We start from the raw sequence: 24,464 nt of genomic DNA on the forward strand, positions 1-24,464 counted from the left end.
CCGAACAGTTTTTACGCCTTTTAAATAACGGAACTATGTGACCATTGAGCCCCCTTTGGGAGGCGTCTTTGCGTTGTGGTTGTCTCGAACATCAAAACAAACCCGGACAGCTGAGAATCACGTGACGTCGTGAGTGACGTGTAACCAACATGGCGGCGCTGTGCTGAGGTAGCAGCTCCCAACCAAACTCGGTGGCTACACAGCCTGACACGGATAGCCCGGGTGTCGTTAGCTTGTCTTGTCACCTGCATATTCGCAGGGCCAGGCCGAAGATGACGGCCTGAAAGAGTGGCGCCAACCGAGAGATGCAACAAGCACAACCGCAACAACATCGGCCATCACAGCTACAGCGGCAGTCGCAGTTGAAGACCGAAAACACTAAAACCAAGAGCATGTTTCTGTCCAGGGCGCTGGAGAAAATCCTCTCGGACAAGGAGGTGAAGCGGAGCCAGCACAACCAGCTGCGTAAAGCCTGTCAGGTGGCGCTTGGTACGTGGCTTTTGTTCTGACTCTGGGTCGTGGATTTATTTAGTGTTTCTGAAACATTTTGGTCCCGTCCAGGCTGAGGGAGAAAGAGGCGAGCTACCCAATTAGCCTTAGCATTAGCATCTGAATGGCCTTCCTCAGCTGTCAACGCTGGCTAACTTTAAGCTAGCTAACTAGCCACCGTTGACGTTTAGCTACAGGTAAAACTGTGTTAGCATCACTTCAACTCTTGCTGACACGTGTGTCTCTTTATGTTGTTTCTGCCCATACTGACGTGCTGAATTCACACCGACACCATCGCTATCGCCCCGGCGGCTTCGTAAAGTGAGCGAGGTGGCCAGCGTTAGCTCGTTTGGGCCATTGGGTTAGCGTTAGCTAGCTAGCTAAACAGACCAATCGCTGTGTTGTACGTAGCGCTGTCGCCTAGCCAGAGAGCACCCAGTCAGACAAGCAGGCAGGCAATCTAACTCCAGGATACTCTGACGTCCATGCTTTTCCATTCAACACAGTACCGGATAGTGTTACACACACCCACACCAATCCAGTTCAGTGCGTTTTTGTTGTTTATATTGGGCTTAGACTGCTCTGCCCATTGGTGCACCCACCTTCCTGGCATGTTGTTACTGTGAATGGGAGTGTATGTGACAGCTGAACAATGAAGCTGCACCAGTCTGATGGCAGAGAGCGCTGCTTTGTAACTCAAATAGTGGTACAGAGTGATCCTTCCAGCCACTTGCTTCCTGTGTCTCCCTCCCATTGTTGAGAAACAAGCTTGCTGCCAGAAGTACCCGTTTGTGTTCGGATACCTGTTGGTGGATTGTTTTGCACACAGGCCATTTACCAATAGGCAAACAAGCTGGCTTTTGGTTGCTCTACAATGTTCATTATGCTGCAAAGGCAGAACACATCATCATCATAACCCTTATCGAATAAAGTTCATTGTAAACTAATACAGGTCAGATCTTTGAGCCGCGTTGCCTGTTGTCTCTCTCTCTCTCTGTCTGTTGGTGACACTCTCTCATTATTCATGACACCAGTAAGGTAGTAGACAGACAGACAGCACTCCTCTTTCCCAGACACTGACTCAACACAGTGAATTTGTGCTTATTCTCTGCTGCATGCAGACACAGGAATATAACTGTTGATTACAGTTTGGGTTGCCTGTATCATGGGTATGCCAAGGGTTTTAAACTCATCCATACCACAAGAAAACAAAGTAGCCCTTTGCCTAGACTCACCAAAACACATTGACGTCACAGAAGTTGCACACGTTTTGGGTCCAGCGTTGAAGGAACGACTGGATATCAGTAATGAAATAGGCAGTTTGTAAAGCAACTCATTGTCCTTTTGCCCATCTAGTGTTTGTGTAAAGTGAGTACACTACTGCAGCAGCTCTGCTTTCCGTTACCACACACACACACACACACACACACACACACACACACACACACACACACACACACACACACACACGCACACCAAACTCATTCCGCTGATCAAATGACCAGGTTGTTTTGCTATGGATTGCAGGCTCCACCCCTTCATTTAATGCCTCCATGATTGAAGTATAAATGCAGTAGAGAAAGAGCTTTTATTGGCTGTTTTTATTGGAACCTTGAGAGCTTATTGGCTAATAGACCTTGACTATTTATACCTATCCCAACATTGGCTACCTACTGTATCATGGAGAGAAGACAATATGTCGCAGCACACAACAAAAGGCAATATTCCAGTGTTCGGACTCTGTCATTCCATGTAACTGTTATTTTGTCCGGCACCTTCACTTTACTTGAGATATGCGTGCCGTTATTCTACCCTGGAAAGAAAACATGTCACATTTTATTCTATGATGCATCGTATACACTGTTGATAGTTATTCAAATGTAACCACATTGTAACAGTGATTGTGACATTTTAAGTGAATATTGCACAAGGCAATTTCCTTAATGTAGCCTGTTGAGTGTTGACACAGCGATTTTAATTTAATCTTGAGTTAAACTCAATAGGCTTTGCTACCACCACTGAATCAGATCAGATCAGATCACATGTCTCTAGTTCATTTGCATTTCACCTTAGACAAGACAGGACGCTGCTTTCAAGTCTGAAATTTAGCTACCTTTGCTAGAAAGATGAACAACATTTCAGCTTTTCACCAACTAGGGCGCTGCTTGATGATGTCACACTAGGTTGACAGTACAGTAGTACAGTACAGTAGAGTACAGTAGTGGAGTACAGGTTAGATAAGTGTTGGTTGGTAGTAAGGATCTTGAACTCTAACAGGATCACAGCATGCTGTTGTGCTTCTGACTTGGATTGTGGTTGTTTTGATTCATCAAAATGTTCAAAATCCTTACTACTGTACTGTACAGTCAACCGTAGTGACATCATCTAGCAGCGCATTAGTTAGTGAAAAGTTAAAATGTTGTTCATCTTTCTAGCAAACCTAGGTAAATTTGAGACTTAAAAGCGGTGTCCTGTCTTGTCTGAGGCAAAATGCATATGAACTAGAGCCAAATGGTGAATGGCCTGCATTTATATAGCGCTTTCATCCAAAGCGCTTTACAATCGGTCGGTACATTCACCCATTCACACAGACATTCATGCGCTGATGGCGGCAGGCTCGCATGCAAAATGGTGTGTCAGCAGCACGCAATTTGGGGTTCAGTATCTTACCCAAGGACACTTCGACATGCAGACTGGCGGGGCCGGGGATCGAACCGCCGACCTCTTTTTATCCAAAGCGGTTAGTGGACGACCCACTCTACCCCCTGAGCTACAGCCGCCCCGTCACATGATCAAATGTGTCATGTCCTCTGTAATGCGCAACATTGCTCAATGTGTGTAGCCAAGGCCATAGCTGGCCCCTTCATTTCACAGCACAGCAAGTAGTGTGTGACTGTATGTACAGCTTTGGACAGTGTGTGACTGTATGTACAGCCTTGGACAGTGTGTGACTGTATGTACAGCTTTGGACAGTGTGTGACTGTATGTACAGCTTTGGACAGTGTGTGACTGTATGTACAGCTTTGGACAGATCAATGTGGGATAATAAAAAAAGAACAACAGATGGAAATTGATAGAGAGGTGGATGATGGCACTGCAGAGAACAGATGAGAATACTCTATGCGGGAGAGGGGAGCAAGAGGAAGGAAGCAACAGGTTAATGTGCTCTAGGTTTTATAGCCCACTCAATATTCTTTAGGATGCTTTTCAATAGACCTTATTCGATTGACGTCACTCACGTACGGGCACGCCCACCGCCGCCATATTGTTGACATAGCGCTGCAGCTCTTAAGCGACAACCTATGTGAGAGCAGCGTTTATAGGAAGCTAGCCGCCGTTAGCGTTACCTGTATCGTTCCTGTTGTGTTCGGATGGTGACCTGCGTTAGGCATGGCTGTAGTAATGACAGCAATAAAGTCCCCGTGGTTTGTTTCTATCTCTACCGTCCACAGACGTGAAGGGAGCGAGACTGGGGATACGTCAGCAGCACAGGAGAGGTGTGTGGATAGTTGGGAGAGAGACAGGTGAAACTTTCTGACAGCTCCTCACAGCAAAGTCTGTTCACCTCGTTTTTTCTTTTGTTTATTATTACAGGCATTAACGGCAGCATACAAACAACAACTCTGGGGTTTTTATTGCTGTCATCACTATTGCTATTTTGTAATGGAACAGAAACGACAATAAGGCCGTTACTATAGTCGTCAGCTGCAGGACGGTATGTCAACAATATGGCGCCGTCCGGGGTTAGCGAATAAGATCTATATAAACATCAGTCAGCCAAGTGAAATGCAAAGGAAGCATCAAAGCTAAATAAGGGAAGAACTGGATTTACCGCAGTCAGATTTGTATTTTGGACCCGTAACCCCCCAGATCCAGACAGTCACTTAACTTTGTTTCAGATTAGACACTGCTGCTGTGGGCTGTAAGGGTCAAAGTTCACACTTCACTAACAGCTGACCTCCTGTGTCTCCCTCCTCCATAGATGAAATCAAAGCCGAGCTTGAGAAACAAAAGTAAGTATGCCTGTCCAAACTCTTTTGCAAATCCATCTCTCCCTGAGTGAATGCATAGCATAGCGGGTAGATCATGTACGCGCTTGCTCTTGTGGTGTTCAGTGAGGCCGGCCGACACTGGAGCAAAGGTTTGCCCCAAAAGTACCGCTCGTCTTTTTGGCTGCAGTGAATAAATACTAGCTGCTCACTCCGATTGGTCTGAGGTGATTTTCTGTTTCTATAACTGCTTCTTCAGTATTAGTATATTATTAGTATTGGAGTATCAGCAGCACTCAGAACAGCCACTCACTTTCAGGCAAGCCGTTATCTTAACATATGTCATTATACATTTGTAAGGTTTAGATGTAAAGCTCTGAAGTCACACTTTAAACAGTTAAAGTTGAAAAACGCATGCTTGTATTATTTTAAAATAAATATAACATTTTAGTGACTACATTGTGTGCCAGGAGGCTTACACAAAAAAAAATCCACCCAATAAAACGTCACATAGTTTTGAACGTCCCACCCCGCTGCCCTTTCCCATAAATCTTCCTAACTTGACATCTCATTCGTTTACCCTCGTCACCTGCTTTATGTCCTGCTTTAATAACCTGTGTCATCAGGAGATACTGTATATTGCAAGATGCTCTCAAAATGTGGATTCGTTTGTGACTTTAATGACCTGTAAAGTGTTATACTATAGGAAATACTATAGGTCTATTTCGCAAACACGCACAGTAAACCATCTGGCACAGTCCTTGATTTATCATCACAATGTTGTTTAGCGTTGAGTTTTGTCATGAATTGAAATCTCTTCAGGCACTATTCAGAGTTTTTTTTTTTTTTTAAATATATATTATTATTAAATCATGTTTTCATAGCAAGCTGTCCTCATTGATGGTGCGTTTGCCTCGCTCTCCTTCCCTGCAGAGATGGCACCGTGGTCCCGCCCAGAGCCAACTACATCGAGGCTGACAAATATGTGTTGCCCTTCGAGCTGGCCTGTCAGTCCAAGTCCCCCCGGATAGTCAGCACCTCCCTGGACTGTCTGCAGGTCGGTATATTCATATAATTCATCATATTTTATTAATAACACTGCAGTGTCATCCTGCCACAAACACCCAGCCGGCTCGTGCAGGATCCAACCAGGCGCGCAGGCGCTAAGCTCACTTCACTCTCTGTCTCCCTCTCGTTCACTCTCTCTCCTCCTCAGTGGTACTAGGAAGTGTTTGTGTTGTTTGTATTCTCAACCTGTGGGTGGAGGTGTTTGAAATCCTGCAGCACCTGTTACACACGCCCGTACTGCTGGGACTAGGACAACGGCTTCCACATTCCACAGATGCACACACACACGTACACACACACATACACGCGCGCGCACACACACATACACGTACGTTCATTCATTCATTCAGGAAGGCAAACTAGGGCGAGACCTGCAATGAATCCTGGAGGAACCAGGAGGAACAGGAACACACACACACACACACACACACACACACACACACACACACACACACACAGAGTCACACACACACACACACACACACACACACACACACACACACACACACAGAGTCACACACACACACACACACACACAGAGTCACACACACCACCGAAAAATGAACCTTGAGTAACACATACACACACCGAAACACACCCTGAGTAACAGACACAAAGATATAATACAGTGCACTCGTCTTATAGGGATCACTTTGGGACGGGTCAAATTGATCACTATTTGTAAGTTAAAATAAAAATACTGTAATAAAACAAAATCCATTGTTCTTAAGTGTGACAAGGCCCAAAATGATAACCGTAAGCAGAGTATTGATCACTATAAGTGAATTATTTAAACAGCATGTGTATAGGAATGATTCGGGACCAAGCTTTTCGATCAATATAAGCGGTCGATGACTATAACCATGATCACTATAAGCGGATTCCACCTGTATGTCTCTGTGTCCGTTTGTTTTGGTGTATGGCATGCTATGCGCACACTCTCTCTGCTACTCTAACCTGTGTCCGTGTCTCTCTCTCTCTCCATGTTAGAAGCTGATAGCGTATGGCCACATCACGGGGAACGCCCCGGACAGCGGAGCCCCTGGTAAGAGGCTGATCGATCGGCTGGTGGAGACCATCTGTAACTGCTTCCAGGGCCCGCAGACCGACGAGGGAGTCCAGCTACAGATCATCAAGGTGCGCCCCGCGCCTCGCCTCTCCTTACAGCTGTCAGACAGGAGGTTTGGCAGCTGTGGTTGTTGTTGTTGTTGTTTATTTGGGATCGAGGTAAATCCAGGTCAGTCAGTCAGGACGGAGATGCTTCCGTATATCTGGGTGCTGTCAAACCCCATCACAGTTTACAACATGTCTGTTCTACTTAATAACTGTTCACTACTCAATAATAAGATGCAAAAGTAGCATTATTGTGAAGATTTCAAAATGAATCTTCACACCTTATCTGCAAATTTCCACACACCTCCCGCAGGCCTCTTCTTTGTATTACAGCACTATAACACTTTTGGTGTGAACGCACCGTGGGACTGGACAGACTCTGTACTCTGTTCATCAAGACCATCTTTTTGGATTCAATACTGCAATTCTTTTGTTAATGGAGATCTCTGCTTCTCAGGCATGGTGGAGAGGGAACATAGTGCATAGCAACTTTGCAGAGGCTTTAGTTTGTAATACAAATTCCTCGTAATGTAGTTTTTAAATGGTAAATGGTCAATTTTGAGGTTTGCCTGCATTTATATAGCGCTTTTATCCAAAGCGCTTTACAATCAGTAGGTGCATTCACCCAGAGCCATGTAGATAGAAGAGTTCCGACATCTCCATTCACTCCAATGGACCAGTTTTTTTTCCAGGAAGTAAGGTCCTGGAACTCTTGAGTAAAAAAAGCAGCACTGTCGAGTTGCAGAAAAAATAGACAGTTTGTGTTGTACTTTGAAAGGGCTTTTCATCCCTTGAATCAAATTGTACATTATCAGCTTTATTTTAGCATGCAAAAGTAGCGCGAGACCCATTCCTGGCTGTTCATTGGCTAATGAGTCTCGCATTTTGGTCCTCCGCTGACGCCACTCTTCTCTCTAGAGGACACTACATTCACCCATTCACCCACCGATGGCGGCAGGCTACCACGCAGGGTGCTGGCACACCATCGGGAGCAATTTGGGGTTCAGTGTCTTGCCCAAGGACACTTCGACATGCAGACTGGAGGAGGCGGGAATCGAACCACCGACTTCTTTTATCCCAAGCGATTAGTGGACGAGCCGCTCTACCTCCTGAGCTACAGCCGGCCCCAGTTTTTAGCCTCCACTCTTGTCCATTGCATGATATTTCATCTATATCCAGTGGTTCATCAGGCTTGATAACCTGCTTTATGACTGTATAGTACGTATGATTCATAACTGCCGCTTACTGAAGTTGTCCAGCGTTCCATATGGCGTTGGAAAGGCTGCAAAGGTCAGAGTCTCCCGTTAGAACAAGCCGACAGTTTTATCAGTGTTGACTAAAGATTTATTGCACGGATGTCAACATCTGAGTGGCTTTCCCTCATTCCCACCCCACTGAAGGAGAGTTTAATCCATTCCCACACCACTGAAGGAGAGTTGAATGTCGCTGCATTGTGTGGGTCGAATGCACAAAAACACAGAAGAATCATGTTGTAAAAGAATTCACCTTGCTTACGTTCTCGTAGTGATTCACATGTTCTAGAACACATTGAAAAGGCTCAGCGTCTTTCGACTAAGATCAGAATGGGTTTAGTTTAATGGTTGCAGTCTGGGCTGAACGCAGTGCAGCCGACACATAGTGACAGTATCATGCCACACAAGTAGGGGGAAGTATCATGGTGATTCAGCACTCAGCAGGCCCGGCATCATCTGGACAGGACATCCTGCACCATTACCACAGACTGTCAAAAGATGGACGTCGTGAGTGTGATGTGGTAAATGGTAAAATGGTAAATGGCCTGCATTTATATAGCGCTTTTATCCAAAGCGCTTTACAATCAGTAGGTACATTCGCCCATTCACACACCGATTGCGGCAGGCTACCACGGGAGCAATTTGGGGTTCAGTATCTTGCCCAAGGACACTTCGATATTCAGAGTGGAGGAGGTGGGAATCGAACCACCGACCTCTTTCATCCAAAGCGATTAGTGGACGACCCGCTCTACCTCCTGAGCTATACAGCCACTGTGACGTCACTCACTGCTTTGTGGACTCCCGTTTTGAATCCTGGGCTTTGGCATTGTGGCCGCTGCCATCGTTGAGTTTTGGAGCCAGAAGTGATGTAGTTGTAGCCATATTTGGACGAGAGGGGATTTCCTAGTACCGCAGCGCCACCTGCTATTGGTCCATGATCGGCAAGCTGCACTGGACAGGCGACCTGTCAATCACGCCCAAAACATAGTATAACATAGGTTTTTTTTTAATAAATTATCTATAGAGACCTAAACGTTTTTTAAGCATCTTTATTTCTGCTGTGAAGTCTGAGCATTTTAACATGGCGGTGAATGGGACTGACTCCCTTTTGGAGCCAGCCTCAAGTGGCCCATTCGAGGAACTGCAGTTTTTCCGCCACTTCCGCATCCACCCTTGATCCCTCTCTCTATAACCCTTTTATTTCCTTGTCCGGCTGCCCAGGCCCTGCTGACGACGGTGACCTCCCCCCACATAGAGATCCATGAGGGCACGGTGCTGCTGACCGTCAGGACCTGCTACAACATCTACCTGGCCAGCCGCAACCTCATCAACCAGACCACGGCCAAGGCCACGCTCACGCAGATGCTCAATGTCATCTTCACGCGCATGGAGAGCCAGGCTGTGAGTCCACTTCCACACGTTTACCTTTCCCTCTATTTGATGAGAATTAGGCGCTCAGACAGTTTTACACAAGCAGGAAGTAGGGCTGTGCAATTAATTGGATTTTTAATCTCAATTACAATTTTGGCTTCCCACAATTATGAAAACAAGATAATCGAGATAAAACAATTATTTGTTATCTATATATATATATATATATATAGATATACTGTATATATTGATATATATATATATATATATATATATATATTGATATATATTGATTGATTGATTGATTGATTGAAAAGTGTATTTCTATAGGGACAGATACATAAACATAGAGCATTCACAGGAAACAGTCTTTGTTATATATCCTGACATTTATAGCCTAAGCTAGTTTGCAATGTTTGTCCCTAGATGTTATATATATATATATATATATATATATATATATATATATATATATATATATATATATATATATGTATGTATGTATGTATGTATGTATGTATGTATGTATGTATGTATGTATGTATATATATATATACAGTATATGACAAGACACAAGGCCTGCCCTGTGGGACCCCTGAACAAGCCAACAGTAACTTAATGTTGGCTTGTTCAGGTCTTGAAAATCCCTGAAAGTTTGCATATTTGAGAAGAAATAAAATAAGACCTTGAGAGTTTTTGAAAAGTAATGGATGGTCTTCAAAGTCCATCAGTGTCGTCTGGCCCCTAGAATCAGCAGCTCACATCCCGGGCAAACCCATGTGATGGTTTGTGTTGACGCAGCAGTTTTCAAATGGATTTCACCATTGTTTCCATGGCACAAAATGAGGAAATGGCATGTATTGCGCCAAAAAACACGCACATTTCAGGTCCTTGAATTTCAACTAACAGGACATTGAAAGTCATTGAAACGTTCTTGAATTTGATGTTCTGTTTTATAATGAACAATTCATTGCTTGAGGTTGTCAGTGTTACTATTGCAATTTCCTTCTGCCTTATTAATTGTCACACCACCAGTCTCCCCTCTATAGTGCAGTGCACCTCATATAGCATGTTCTACATGGCTCCTCTTCTTCATCTGCTGCCACCACAGGCTCTGGAGGCCCAGGAGCAGGAGAAGGACCATCTGCGTCTGCCCCAGCAGAACTCCTCCCCGGTCCCAGGCGGCCGCAGGTCCGTCTCCCCCCGGTCTGACCGGACGCCCACCCCTGACCCCCAGAGCTCGCCCTCCCCGTCCCCAGCAGCCAGCACCCCAGACCTCACCAGCCCCACACCCCCACCCTCAGCCCAGGACCAGGACCAGGACCAGGACCCAGAGACACCTTCGATCAACGGGGAGCCAGAGGACAGCGAGAGTCCACTGGATGGAGGAGCGGCGACAGAACAGGCCGCCCCATCTGCAGGTACAGGTCGCCTCGCACCTCCAGCTTTCTTTCTTCGGGTTGTTTGCTTTCAAAATAATACAAATCAAACGGACAAAAAAAAAAAAAATACATACACTGTACACTTGGAAAAGAAATGAAAACAGTGCAAAATAAGCAGGGGGGGGATAATCTGTGTGTAGTACCAGGGGGGGCTCACAATACAACAAATGTTCTTTTAGCTGAAAACTGGTCGACACGGTTTAATAAAGTCAATCCATCCTCCCCAACATGAATCAAATACATCTGTCTTGAGTCTCAAAGCAAAGGTGAATTTTTACATGACAAAAATGTCATGCATCACATTGAAATGTGGGCGGACCTTCTTCTTCTTCTTCTTCTTCTTCTTCTTCTTCTTCTTCTTCTTCTTCTTCTTCTTCTTCTTCTTCTTCTTCTTCTTCTTTTTTAAATAACTGGCGACCAACATTATTTCAAAACATCTCTTCTTTAGAAAAGCCTTGGAAGCTGTGGAGGCATCCTACCCAGATAGCAGACCTGGAAACAAAAGGACCGCCAGCTTTCAGTAGAACCATGAAAATCTTCACAGGCTTCCTTTCTTCTCCCTCTGTTCTCCACTTCAATGTGAATAATGCATTTTTGGAGGTGTCAGCTACAGCATTGTGGAATATAATTTTGGGATAACGGCGCTTCCGTCAGCTTTCATGAGATTGCTTCGCCGATCTTCATGAATTACTCTCTTGGTTCTTTTTTTGTTTCTATCAGATTCGATGTTTGACGATGAAAACGCAGAGACGCATCCTGTAGAGAGCCAGCCAGCGGAGGAAGGGGACGAACCAGAGAGCGATCCAAAGCCAGCCGAGCCGGTGGAGACTGACGGTGAGGAGGGAGAACAGACGTCACAACCACCACCAACACAGACACACACCACCAGACCAGGTCAGAGCTTGCTTGCTTACTTCTCCAGTTTGAAGCAATTCAACATCAGCAACAAAGTTTTTCCCGTTGTGAGCGTGACCTCAAAAATGTCCATGCGAACATCTCCTCCAGGAGGCGAGCACCTAGGCCACCCTGTCCCTGAGCAGACAGAGGCCCCTCCCCCTGTCCCTGAGCAGAGAGAGGCCCCTCCCCATGTCCCTGAGCAGACAGAGGCCCCTCCCCGCAGAGTCCGAGCAGAGGGCCAACAGATGAACGGCATCATCGAGGATCGAGCCTCCGTTTCCTCGACGGATATGCTGGTGAGCAGCGTAGCGGCAATAGACCCTTTTCACGGGGGCCATTTTGTGTCGTAAAGGCAGAATAAACACAGGTGCAAGCAAAACACTAATGACCAATTACCAAATATACCAGCTAATTCATCTCTTGGCTAATTTGGCCCCACTGTAGTACAATAGACCCTTCTCGCGGGGGCTGTTTTGTGTCAAAAAGGCAGGGTAAACACAGGTGCAAGCAAAACACTTATGAGCGTTTCCAACTTCCATGATTGGAATTTGGAAACCCTCGTTAGTGTTTGGCTTGCACCTGTGTTTACCCTGCTTTTTCAACACAAAATGGCCCCCACGAGAAGGGTCTGTCTGTATTATTGCTTTTCCCAGTAATCAGTAGCGTAATGAATTACAATTTAATTTCAATCGTAGTCGTAACAGCAGTAGATCGTTGAGCAGCACAGAGATGTGCGACTCTGTAACCGTGCGGAGGAGAGGAACCTCGGGATCCCGCGGTGTCAACGTCTTGAGAGTGACAAAAACACAGGAGCGTGCAGACGACACAGAGCAGTTGTTGCCTGCTCAATTTCCATGTGATGTTTTTGCTGGTTTAAAGTTGAATCTATCCTTCTCTGTCTTGTCTCAGGATGCAGAGACTCTGCACGGACCCCACGCCGCCGCGCGCTTCTCCCACATCCTGCAGAAAGACGCCTTCCTCGTGTTCCGCTCGCTCTGCAAACTCTCCATGAAGCCCCTCGCAGACGGACCTCCAGACCCAAAGTCAGTCACCAATCCCCCACTTAGCTATTTATTGCTCTTTTACACATCTCTATCCTTTTCTCCAAACTCACGATCAGTGTTGCGGGTAACGCATTACGAAAGTAACATATTACTTTTAGCAGTAACTCAGTAATATAACTTATTGGGATTTCAGTAATGTTATACCAGTTACTTTGTCAAGTAACAAGTTACAAATTGAGTTACTGTTTTTTTATTGATTATCAAAGCGCATTTAAATTAAGATACAATCATTTCCTAATCAAATTGTGTATTTGTAAGCAAATAACCACTATTGATGACAATAACAAAGGAAAAGAATAACATTTAGAATTTTGGATTGTTTACACTGACTTCAAGACGGTTGAAATTATTTTCCGGGATGGTTCCGGGGCGGCGATGTCATTCTGCTACTGCTGGTGTTATTTTGGTGAAAGTAATGCAAAAGTACTGTAATAAGCCACGAGTTACTCTACACAGAAAGTAATATTGTAAAGTAACTAGTGATATGTAGTATATTACATTTTGAAAGTAACTTGCCCAACACTGCTCACGATAACTTGGATAAACAAGTTCATTCTTCGAAAGGAAGTCGTGACTCTTCCGGGCTCGTATTCTGACAAGCTACCTGACCCGACCTTGCTCTCGAAGCTGGTAACCTGGATTTTCCTGCAGCATCGTGCGGTTTGAAAACAAATATAGCCGGCACCTGTTTATGTACAATGCTCCATCTGAGTCTCCACAGGTTAACTTGGCCTTTTCCATGGCGCCGTAGCCCCGTCATCTCTAGTTACTGTAACACTAAGCCTCGGGCCAGCCGGTGTGAATAGGCCCGGGTAAGCTGAGCCCAAGCAGAACCTCGCGGAGAGGCTGTCTGGCCTGAATACCATTAGACCCAAGTATCCTTTGTTGCCCTCAACTTAGGCCTGACCGTGGAGCGCTATTTATAGACACTGCGATTCTGTTGCTAGGGAACAGTTTTGGACTCTAGTTTATTTCCTGTCAGCTGTCGGATTAGCAAACACTGCAACAGGAAGTAAGCTAGGGTGACATAGGAGTGATTGAGAAAAGGATAAAAATATTGGTGGTTAAGACTGAATAATGACGTCACAACTGTTAATTAAAAATGAGTTATTCCTCTAAGCCTGGCTTCAAATGCCCCACAAATTTTTGGCGCTGGCGCCGTTCGGCCCTCAGCAAAATCTGGTAGCGAGGACATTTTTTTGTGGCCCTCTCTATCATCAAAGTTGCCCATCCATGGGTTACGGCATGACAATATTTGTTCGGCCCCCGGCAACAATCTGGGTTTCTCATGTGCCCCCCCCCATGAAAAATAGTTGCCCACCCCTGGTTTAGAATGTTTATGTTGTCAAGTTGAAACGGTCTATTCACCTTATCAGGAGGCTTCTGCATATGTCATTTTGTAATCCTTATTCCGTTTTAGACCCGGACATAGATTACTCCCACCTTTATCATTTTTAGACCTGCCAAAAACCTGTTTTGAAGCAAAAAAACCACACTGTTATAAAGTTTTAATATTTTTTCGGATGAGAACGTAACATCCAAATATGTGACCAGTTTATCAGAATAATGCCTATTTGGAAATATTTAACGAGAAGTGACGAGGGCTGGCTGTGACTGGTTGGACTGGTGAATAGCGCAGTGCGGTCACAAAAAAACTGAGGTACGCGGTTGTTGGTACAGAGCTTTTGTGTACACTCTCTGATGATGACATTACATCCCGCGGACCCGAGCAGACATGGAGACTATAAATTTGCCTTTACTCCTTCCCCTAATTCCCTCTCCAGGTCCCATGAGCTGCGGTCCAAAGTCGTCTCCCTACAGCTGCTGCTCTCCGTGCTGCAGGGCGCCGGGCCGGTGTTTCGCACCCACGAGATGTTCGTCAACGCCATCAAGCAGTACCTGTGCGTGGCGCTGTCCAAGAACGGCGTCTCGTCCGTGCCCGAGGTCTTCGAGCTCTCGCTGGCCATCTTCCTCACCCTGCTGTCGCACTTCAAAGTCCACCTGAAGATGCAGATCGAGGTACAGAACGTGGAGGAACGGACGGTGTCACCTGTGTTGAGTCAGTCAGGCTGTCGTACCCCAGAGTGAGCAGGGCAATGAGCATACGCTCTAGCTTCACTTCCTGGGTTGACCAATACATTTAGATTCATTTAATGTTGTCATGTGAGTCCATGGAGCCATAGATGGATTCTTTCACAGTGCACAAATATACATTTGTATAAGTCAATCATGGTAGTATTGAATGTTACATGAATTTGAGGTATTTCAGACATACAGTATGAAGTTCTAGTGCACACGATGCACATCGAACAGTTACCTCCTGCTACCATTTGGAGGCCTCAGTGTGCAAAGGTGCCTAGTAGTGTACCTCTAAAATCATTTTTTTTCCTTCTTGAAATAAAAAATTAAGAAATCTGCCACTTAGGTAAGATCTTTTCAAATGTTTCCATTGCAACTCAGCTTATTGGAAGAATGTTATTGTATATTATAGGTGACCTTATCACCTATTATTATGGGGTGGGATGATTATTATTACATTATGTGACTTTTCTTTTAACCCCATTGTCAGATTTGTTGCTCTGTTTTAATAGAGAATGCCAGATGAAATGTTAGATTTTTTTTTGGGTGGGTTAGTAGTTAGACCTTCCTGTATCTGCAAGGTCAGAGGTTTGACCCCACACCTGCCACAGCCCCTGAGCATCTATCTCTATATCTTATCAGTTAGATATGTCAAATTTATTGTACCAAACATCCATGATTCTCCGGCAGCCATGATGCAGCGCTGCTACCAGCGGTCCATTTTCACCTCTCATCTCCCCATTTCTCTTTCCTCCTCTACCTTGCCGCAGGTGTTTTTTAGGGAGATCTTTCTGACCATCCTGGAGACGTCCTCCAGTTCCTTTGAGCACAAGTGGATGGTTATCCAGACCCTCACGCGTATCTGTGCAGGTACAAACACACTGATTACGTTCTAAAGAGAAACATACATACATTTCTTGTTTAGTTTCTTTTGTATCTTCCCATGACCATTATTGTTCTTAGAGTTGTATTACTAGTAACCTTGTTTTGGTTTAATGTAGGACATATTCATCATTTACCTTTTGGGCTTTTTGTTTGTGAGATTTTTTTTGCAAATCACTTGTTTCGTTGTTTGTAAAACCATAACACTAATTCAAGAAGTGCTATAAATCATCTTCGGTCTCATCAATCTTTTACTTGCTATCATTTAAAAATGACTGCATTTTGTACTGTAGCCTTCATGCCAGTTTTCATTTTGTGAGGGTAGGTGCGACTTGGAAGGATATCTGTTTTAGGGATGAAACTCGTTCACTATATTGGGGTGGGATGAAGCTCTTTAATTGTCCTTCTCTCTGTTCTCCACAGATGCCCAGTGTGTGGTTGACATCTATGTGAACTACGACTGCGACCTAAACGCCGCCAACATCTTCGAGCGCCTTGTCAACGACCTGTCTAAGATCGCACAGGGCAGGAGCGGTCAGGAGCTGGGGATGACTCCTCTGCAGGTACACAGTCTGACATTCAGTCATTCTTCATAGTTTTTGCTTTGACACACACTGAAAACTGCAATGTTGGAGCACAGGTTTTTATGTAGAGAAAGTTATGTGGCCTCTCCCATTTCTAAATCTATCTGAACCGTTTGGTTTGAACAAGTAAAACAATTTTTATAAGCATTTTACGAAATGTCTATGGGAAAATAAACGGCGGATGAAAATCTCTGGTACAGTGCTGAAGCAGGAAGTGATGTTCCACTTTGGCTCTCTATTTACATCTTAGGTTATCGACTTACATTTAGTGCAACAGAAGAGTAAACTTTTATTTTTTAAGATTACTATCATTACAAGGATCCACTTGTAAGAAGGTCAAGGGTGAGGAGGCAGGACTCCTAAGTACAAAATAAAAGCTCAGGATAGAGGTGGAATAACTTTTTCTTCGATATTTGCATGCTCTTATACTTAACTGATTTAACTTATTAACTTGGGTGGTTGTATAATATGTGCAGGAGCTGAGTCTGCGTAAGAAGGGCCTTGAATGTCTGGTGTCCATCCTCAAATGCATGGTGGAGTGGAGCAAAGACATGTACGTCAACCCAAACCTGCAAGCAAACCTGGGTAAGTGAGCGGTGCATATACAGTACGTATGAGCATGTGAACAAAATCCAAGAGTCTTCACGATGTAAGCTCAACATTTGTGTTGAACGTTTGAACCTTATAAAATGATTATTATTATTATAAGCCACATTACCGATGATTATTTATCCGAAATCTCATTGTGTAAATATTTTTGTGAGAGCACCAATATTGTCGCAATATCGATATCAATATATTTAGTCAAAAATATTGTGATATTTGATTTTGTCCATATCAGTCCTACAAAATACTACACAAAAGTGTGATATGATAATTGTGCCATATCGTCCACCTCTATTTGCAGGCCAGGAGCGTCCGGCCGACAGCGAGGGAGCAGAGCTGAAGCTCCCGGAGCACCTGTCCGGGCGGCGGGACAGCGTCAGCTCCCTGGACTCCACCGTCTCGTCCAGCGTGCCGGGCTCCCATCCCGACCACCCGGAGCAGTACGAGGTCATCAAACAGCAGAAGGACATCATCGAACACGGCATCGAATTGTGAGCCTCTAACTCCGCCTAGTCAGGATTAGCACGCCGTCCTCTCTCTTGCCTCAGCTAACTTACATTACTTACATTACATTCAGCATTGATGTTGTTGAACTAGCGTTCAGTTGGACCTCAATGGATTTGAACTGGAATCGAAACATACTGTCTCTTCCTGTCTGGCAGAAAACGTGGATCTGAGATGAGTAGAAGGCGACACTTGCTTTGTGTCTTTTGTGGCGCAAGGAATCAATTCCCTCGAAGATCCAAATCCAAAGAAAAAAAGTCAATTTCTGCACACACGTATCACCTCTGCAGTCTGCATTGATTTATTAAAGCGACTACGAGCAACATTTTCGCTTGTTATGAAACTATGGGCTGATATATGTGCCACCTCAAATTGAATTTGAATTGCTCAACTTGAATTCGAAATTTTTCATTTTGAATTTGAATTGCTCTTTTTGAATTCGAAATTTTTCATTTTGAAATTGAATTGCTCTATTTGAATTCGAATTTTTTTATTTTGAAATTGAATTGCTCTATTTGAATTTGAATTGCTCTATTTGAATTAGAATTTTTTCATTTTGAAATTGAATTGCTTTTATATTTTGAAATTTTTATTTTTTAATGTGAGTTGAAAAACTGAATCTGAATAGCATAGTTTTAAACTGAATTTATTTGCTTTGAAATTATTCAGTTTCCACATTCCTATTTCAAAATTCAATTCAAAATTTTCAGAATCTTGTGTTCAAAAATTTCAACATGTGTGTGCGCCATCCGGGTCCTTCAAGGAGGAAGAGGGAAGGAGGAAGAGCAATCGAGCGCTGATTGACCTAACTCCTTTTTGGCCGAGGCACCACACACCCACTCCCGCTAGAACTATTTGGTCTTGTTGTATTCAGGTTCGCTACAATCATAGAAGACCACTTTGAGTTGAACAAGGATGTTTATACAGTATATATCATTGAACAGTACATGACAGCGAATCTCGTGAACCCGGAACTGATCCTCCCCCGACCCCGTGACATCATCAACAGGTCAACATCATTGAGATTACACCTTACACCACAGGTCTTTGCTCCCGCGGATCTATTAAATTAGCCGCCCGCCAGTCTTTCCATTGTCTGCTCATCATCATGGACGAGAGGACACCAACCACGGTAAATACCAACTGGTTACCATGTATTTTCACCGGCATAACGTAACGTAGCTACACCAGCTGAGCTTGTTTCTGTGGCGCTTAGCCTAGTTGGCTAGCCAACTAGGCTAACTGCCACAGAAACAAGCTACGGATTGATGTGTGATTTCCAGGTAAGAATAAACGCACAATGTTGAGCATTTACATTACATGTTATTCACAGGTATATGCCACACTATATATTATCTCAGAAACTAGCGTAATTGTGTTTGGTAAGATAAAGACATTTGATAAATGAATGAATTTTCCTTGTAGGCTGTAGCTAGAACAGTATGTTGCTATAGCTAGCGAGGTGGAGGTAACGTTAACGTTAGCTAGATTAGGCTACGGTAGCATTATCGATCTAATGAATTCTAGCCGTAAACATTTCAGAAGCTAGGTTAGCAACGCTGGCCACACATGTAACATACAGTAACTACTATGTTTTCTCTTATTAGAGATTCCAAGAAGAGAGAACATTGCCTCTGGCGATGACTAACTGTGACGGTGAGATGGGGAACAGGACAACTGCTAGCTGTGTCTATCACGGACCCAAACCTGCAGACTGCAGCAGATACCCGCAGATTTGGAGAGATGTTCTGCAACCACCATACTCTTGTGTCTCCATGCTACTACACATCATTTTGCTCCTTGTGTGGGATGAAGACCCGTCGTTGACGTTGGGGAAGACAGCTTTTATGTTGTAGCCACTTTGAGTCCAGTTTTTGTTGATGTGAGTAATGTTCAGATAGAGGGATGCTATTTACTATCTAGCTGCTGTCACTATGCATTATCAAATACCTACATAAATCAAATCCAGTCAAGAACATAGGGTCTGCATGGGAAAATATGTAATTTAAAAATGGAAAGCATGTAGGAACCCTGCCAATCATCTTGCATATTGATATTTGTGGCTGTGAAGAACAGTCTTGATCTATACAGTGATATGCAGGCTATCATTAAATTTTATAAAACATGTACAGTACTTGTTAGTAGTTTCATGTTTGGTTTTACCTGTAATAAATAAGGACATTTATATATGTGCCTTTTATTTACCATCACAGCATAAATGACAATGCATAACCCCTCCTAATGTGATGTCAGAAAATCTAAGTAATTATGCATGACATTACATTTCAGGGCATAGAATATTTTTTTATTCCAAAATAACAGATGTGGGACACAATCAATTAACTATTCATACTGTTTGCAACAGTAACATTTACAGTGCTGAATAATGGAGTTGCATGAATATGAGTGTGCACTGATGATGTGGCCTGCAAAGATGGGTTAGTGTTAATGACCGGCAGCATTTAATTTAGAAATGTTATAGTGGAACCTACATAGAAAGAAGTTTTACCTGGGCACTTCACAGACTGCCTGGAGTAAAGACATATGGAGCACTCTTTTCTGTCTGCACGTTTATTAATAGGGGCTGAGTGACATTTTGACAGGTAATCTTCTTCTAGTCTTCTTCAGAGTCAAAAATACTTCAATGTTAGACTTTTTTAAATGTTAGTTGTACAAAATCCCCCCACCAGTTCAGCCCCACCTAACCAGCCACACCTGGGGCCCTGATTGAGCTGCACATGGGCTCAATAAAGGGTGGTTGATTGGGTGAAGCTCAGTAGGCCATGTATGCTGTTGAGAGGAGGCTGCTCTGCTCTGTTCTTCCCAATTGATTGTCCATGTGCAGATGCATCGTTTGAAGTGTTAGTTTATTATAGTTAGTTCCTTTGAATATTGATTGAGTATTTGATTTGAATTAGATTTATTATATTACTTTACAGTTTAATTTGTTTTCCCTTGTTTGATCAAATCCTTTGTTAATACCTTGTTTGTCTTTTAGGCCAAATCATCTGTCCACATGATTTTCCATCATTAATCAAGGGATTTGGTTTGTAAATAAAAACCCTGGCATTAGTTCCTCTGAATCCTCCTCATTCCACCTGGATGTCTCACTTGCTGAGGCTACACCTGTAACCTCCACCTTTACAGTTTAACACAGTGTTAGTGTCAGAGGTATGCACCTTGCTGCTACAAACTGAACATTTTCTAGTTGGAAAAAATAAGATTACTATATACTATAATTAATTGGGCTATATTTCATATGCTACATTTCAAAAGACAATCTGTGACGACATGTTTCCTGTCACACCTAGCCCTCATTCGCAGCTTGACAGAAAACGTTGTTCAGGCTCTGGAGATCTGGGATGTACTGGTAGTCCTTTATCAATGCTCTCCAAAACACATCCTACAGGAGAACATAAAACTGTTATTCTTTGCAATTCTTTTAAAAATCAATGCTAAAACATTTTAGGTTAAAATATTGACACGAGTAACTGGTGAGCTGCAGATGATGTAAACGTTTGTAATAAATGTTATCTCTTCTACATCAACCTCTGTCTAGTCTGGTCAATTATAGGACAAGATACACTTAGCCTACTGTAACACAGTCTTGGGGTTTGTCTTCCTTGTCTAGAATGGACACAAGGCCACTACTGTAACAGCAGCCTTATGTGCAGGGTGAGAATCTAGCACTGCAGCTAAATGCTGGTGAAATACTAAAGTGGCTGGTAGATTTAAGACGCAAAATAATTAATTTCCCACTCTGGTAACGTCCAACATGGTGTTAGCTGTAGCCTAACACCAGCAAAGAGACAACTTGTGTGATGACAATTTAACACTAGCCGGTTGCCAATATTGACTGCATCAAAGATGTAGCAAAGTAGTATTACTATTACTATTAAAACGATTATGAATTATATTCGCTAAACATTATCTCAACAGACTTACCAGCGGCTTCGTTCTGTGATGCGTTTGTTATGGTTTGTTCACACTTCCTATACGTCCTGTTTGCGGGAATATCATTGGCTGATTCAAGTCATGTGACGCTAAAACGAGCATTTGATTGGTTTTTGCGATAGCACTGCCATAACGTTTCCCTGATCTAATAAGTTACGTTTTCATTAAACTGCGTTCGATTTGAGGCTGCCAACAAACGGAATCGTGTTCAGAAGAATTTTATTTAGTTCATATGAAAAAAGCATCTAACCTCAAAATGGGGATCGATCATCTCAAAAACGAAAGCAGATAGCAGCCTTCGGCCCCTCACCTAAAAAGGAGTTCGGTCAATCTGCGCTCGATTGCTCTTCCTCCTTCCTCCTCTTCCTCCTTGAAGGACCCGGATGGCGCACACACATGTTGAAATTTTTGAACACAAGATTCTGAAAATTTTGAATTGAATTTTGAAATAGGAATGTGGAAACTGAATAATTTCAAAGCAAATAAATTCAGTTTAAAATTATGCTATTCAGATTCAGTTTTTCAACTCACATTAAAAAAATAAAAATTTCAAAATATAAAAGCAATTCAATTTCAAAATGAAAAAATTCGAATTCAAATAGAGCAATTCAAATTCAAATAGAGCAATTCAATTTCAAAATAAAAAAATTTGAATTCAAATAGAGCAATTCAATTTCAAAATGAAAAATTTCGAATTCAAAAAGAGCAATTCAAATTCAAAATGAAAAATTTCGAATTCAAGTTGAGCAATTCGAATTCAATTTGAGGTGGCACATATATCAGCCCATATGAAACAGTCTAAATTTAATAGTGATGCCTCACATCTTACCTATAACAGCAGATGAGACCAAAGCCGAGCGAATCGGCGATTGTGCTCTCATTGTTTATAGAGTCTCTCTCCGGGACGGAAAGACGCGGAAGTGAAACAAAACGGTTTACGGCAGCATAACCACAAAATGACTTCCAAACAAACTGTTAGAATATAACGAGAGATGTTCGCGAGAGTAGAAAGCCCCTGGAAGTAGCGAGGAAAGCCGTTCTTCTTGTTTAGGGTCTGTTGCTAGTAGTGGGGCTCAAAACAGCACCTATAGGTCGCTTCCGGAAAGAAGCGCCAAAATTGGCACAAATACTCCTTGTGGACTGTTATTTTGATAAAAGTAACTGGCCACGCAGAAATTTTATTTTTTTCCAAGATGGCCGCCATTTCCAGCCTGAAAACACTATTTTGGGGGCAACTTTGGGTAGAATTTTCCAATATGAATGATCTTGTTATCAAACCATACATTTATGACCACAGAGAAGCCAGATTTATTCCATGAAAATTTCAAAATGGCTGCCATTTTAAAGATGGCTGCCATTTCAGCCATGTTTACCATAGGATTTCACTGTCCAGGGCGATTTTGATGATTCTGGTGTCAAATGACAGGTTTTTAACTATGGAAATTTCAAGATTATACATCAGAAATTATTTGTATATCTCCTTTTGCCATTTACTCTGCATATATTTTCAAAGTAATGTGAAAATATGCATAAACAACAGTATTTTAGAGATTTAGTATTTTAGAGTAAATGGTAAAAGGAGATATACAAATGATTTCTGATGTATAATTTTGAAATTTCCATAGTTAAAAACCTGTCATTTGACACCAGAATCATCAAAATCGCCCTGGACAGTGAAATCCTATGGTAAAAATAGCAGAAATGGCAGCCATCTTTAACTCATTGAGTGCCAGCCACTTTTGGAGAACGGACGCTCCCAGTGCCAGAGTTTCAGAGCGTTTTCAGTGATCTCTCGAGGCCCACAGAATATTGTGTGATATTACTATGTAAACACCGAACACGCACAAAGAACGATGAGACTCTCTTCTATCATCTGCAAAAAAAAGTTTATTGATACCATTTTCCGTTCTTTAGTTATGAGCCGGAGAAGATAGGTTGTTTTGAGCAAAAAGACACGTTTCAAATTAGAAGCTGAGTTATTCCGCCTTTTGTGAAATGAAGCATTTCAAGCACATTCACTGAGTCTGAAGCTAATATTTTCTGATGTAGTGACGTGGTGTAGTTGTGTGGTGCCCTGCGTGCCCCACCCCCCTCTCCCCCCCTCAGCTGCAAACTCCTCCCCACACTAACACACAGCCTAACACGCACCCAGTCTATTTTCGGAGCGCTCCGTTCGGCTCCCAGCGCGACACGTAAAATGCCAAACCGGACTGCAGGGAAAGGTTTGGCCCTTCGGCGTCGGGTGCTGCCTTTCTGGCGGCTAATCGTGTGGAGAAACTATGCAGACAGACAGACAGAGGCAGAGGGGCTCAGTTGTGGGCGCGGATTGACTGCTGTTCGCAGCCAACGTCAGCTGCAGACAGAGCAATCTATATGGCTCTGTCTGCAGCATGAGCGGTTTCTCTTTCATCACGGGGCTTTTTCCTGTTGTTTTCCGGACCTTTGGTAAATGGTAAATGGCCTGCATTTATATAGCGCTTTTATCCAAAGCGCTTTACAATCAGTAGGTAGTCTACATTCACCCATTCATACACCGATGGCGGCAGGCTGCCACGCAGGGTGCCTACACACCATCGGGAGCAAGGAGGGTTAAGTGTCTTGCCCAGGGACACAGCGACAGCAGCTGGGAGGGAGCGGGGATCGAGCCGCCAACCCTTGCGTCATTGGCCGACCCGCTCTACCTCCTGAGCTAAAGCCGCCCCTTTCTCTAATCCTTTCTCTAATCTGGAGAGCACTGTCGCCACCTAATGAGTCCGTAAAATAGGTTATACACCTTCAATAGCTACAATATTTGTACAGGAGATGCCTGAGGCTTTGATCCACGTCCCACCGTCAAAAAACGCAATTGACGAACATACTCGTCCTTGGCACTCAATGAGTTAAAATGGCAGCCATTTTGAAATTTTCATGGAATAAATCTGGCTTCTCTGTGGTCATAAATGTATGGTTTGATAACAAGATCATTCATATTGGACAATTCTACCCAAAGTTGCCCCCGAAATAGTGTTTTCAGGCTGGAAATGGTGGCCATCTTGGAAAAAAATAAAATTTCTGCGTGGCCAATTACTTTTCTCAAAATAACAGTCCACAAGGAGTATTTGTGCCAATTTTGGCGCTTCTTTCCGGAAGCGACCTAAAGGTGCTGTTTTGAGCCCCACTAATGGTAAAA

The 24,464-nt window shown here is 43.4% G+C and overlaps 1 protein-coding gene across 1 annotated transcript in view; it reads left to right on the forward strand.

Annotated features, from left to right (window-relative positions):
* Positions 1 to 305: 305 nt before the first annotated feature.
* Positions 306 to 24,464, forward strand: part of arfgef2 (ADP-ribosylation factor guanine nucleotide-exchange factor 2 (brefeldin A-inhibited)) — a gene marked incomplete at its 5' end in the record, with an annotated part of 47,613 nt that continues 23,454 nt past the window's right edge. The window contains 14 exons of the mRNA XM_083656954.1: positions 306 to 489; positions 4,472 to 4,502; positions 5,412 to 5,535; positions 6,537 to 6,683; positions 9,134 to 9,313; positions 10,395 to 10,704; positions 11,446 to 11,619; positions 11,731 to 11,918; positions 12,532 to 12,665; positions 14,471 to 14,705; positions 15,536 to 15,635; positions 16,071 to 16,210; positions 16,708 to 16,816; positions 17,139 to 17,328. Of these exons, the coding sequence (XP_083513080.1) occupies positions 306 to 489; positions 4,472 to 4,502; positions 5,412 to 5,535; positions 6,537 to 6,683; positions 9,134 to 9,313; positions 10,395 to 10,704; positions 11,446 to 11,619; positions 11,731 to 11,918; positions 12,532 to 12,665; positions 14,471 to 14,705; positions 15,536 to 15,635; positions 16,071 to 16,210; positions 16,708 to 16,816; positions 17,139 to 17,328 (2,246 nt within the window). The remainder of the gene's footprint in view (positions 490 to 4,471; positions 4,503 to 5,411; positions 5,536 to 6,536; positions 6,684 to 9,133; positions 9,314 to 10,394; positions 10,705 to 11,445; positions 11,620 to 11,730; positions 11,919 to 12,531; positions 12,666 to 14,470; positions 14,706 to 15,535; positions 15,636 to 16,070; positions 16,211 to 16,707; positions 16,817 to 17,138; positions 17,329 to 24,464) is intronic.

Source organism: Poromitra crassiceps, assembly GCF_964638095.1.
Source record: "Poromitra crassiceps genome assembly, chromosome: 20".
NCBI classification, from domain to species: domain Eukaryota; kingdom Metazoa; phylum Chordata; class Actinopteri; order Beryciformes; family Melamphaidae; genus Poromitra; species Poromitra crassiceps.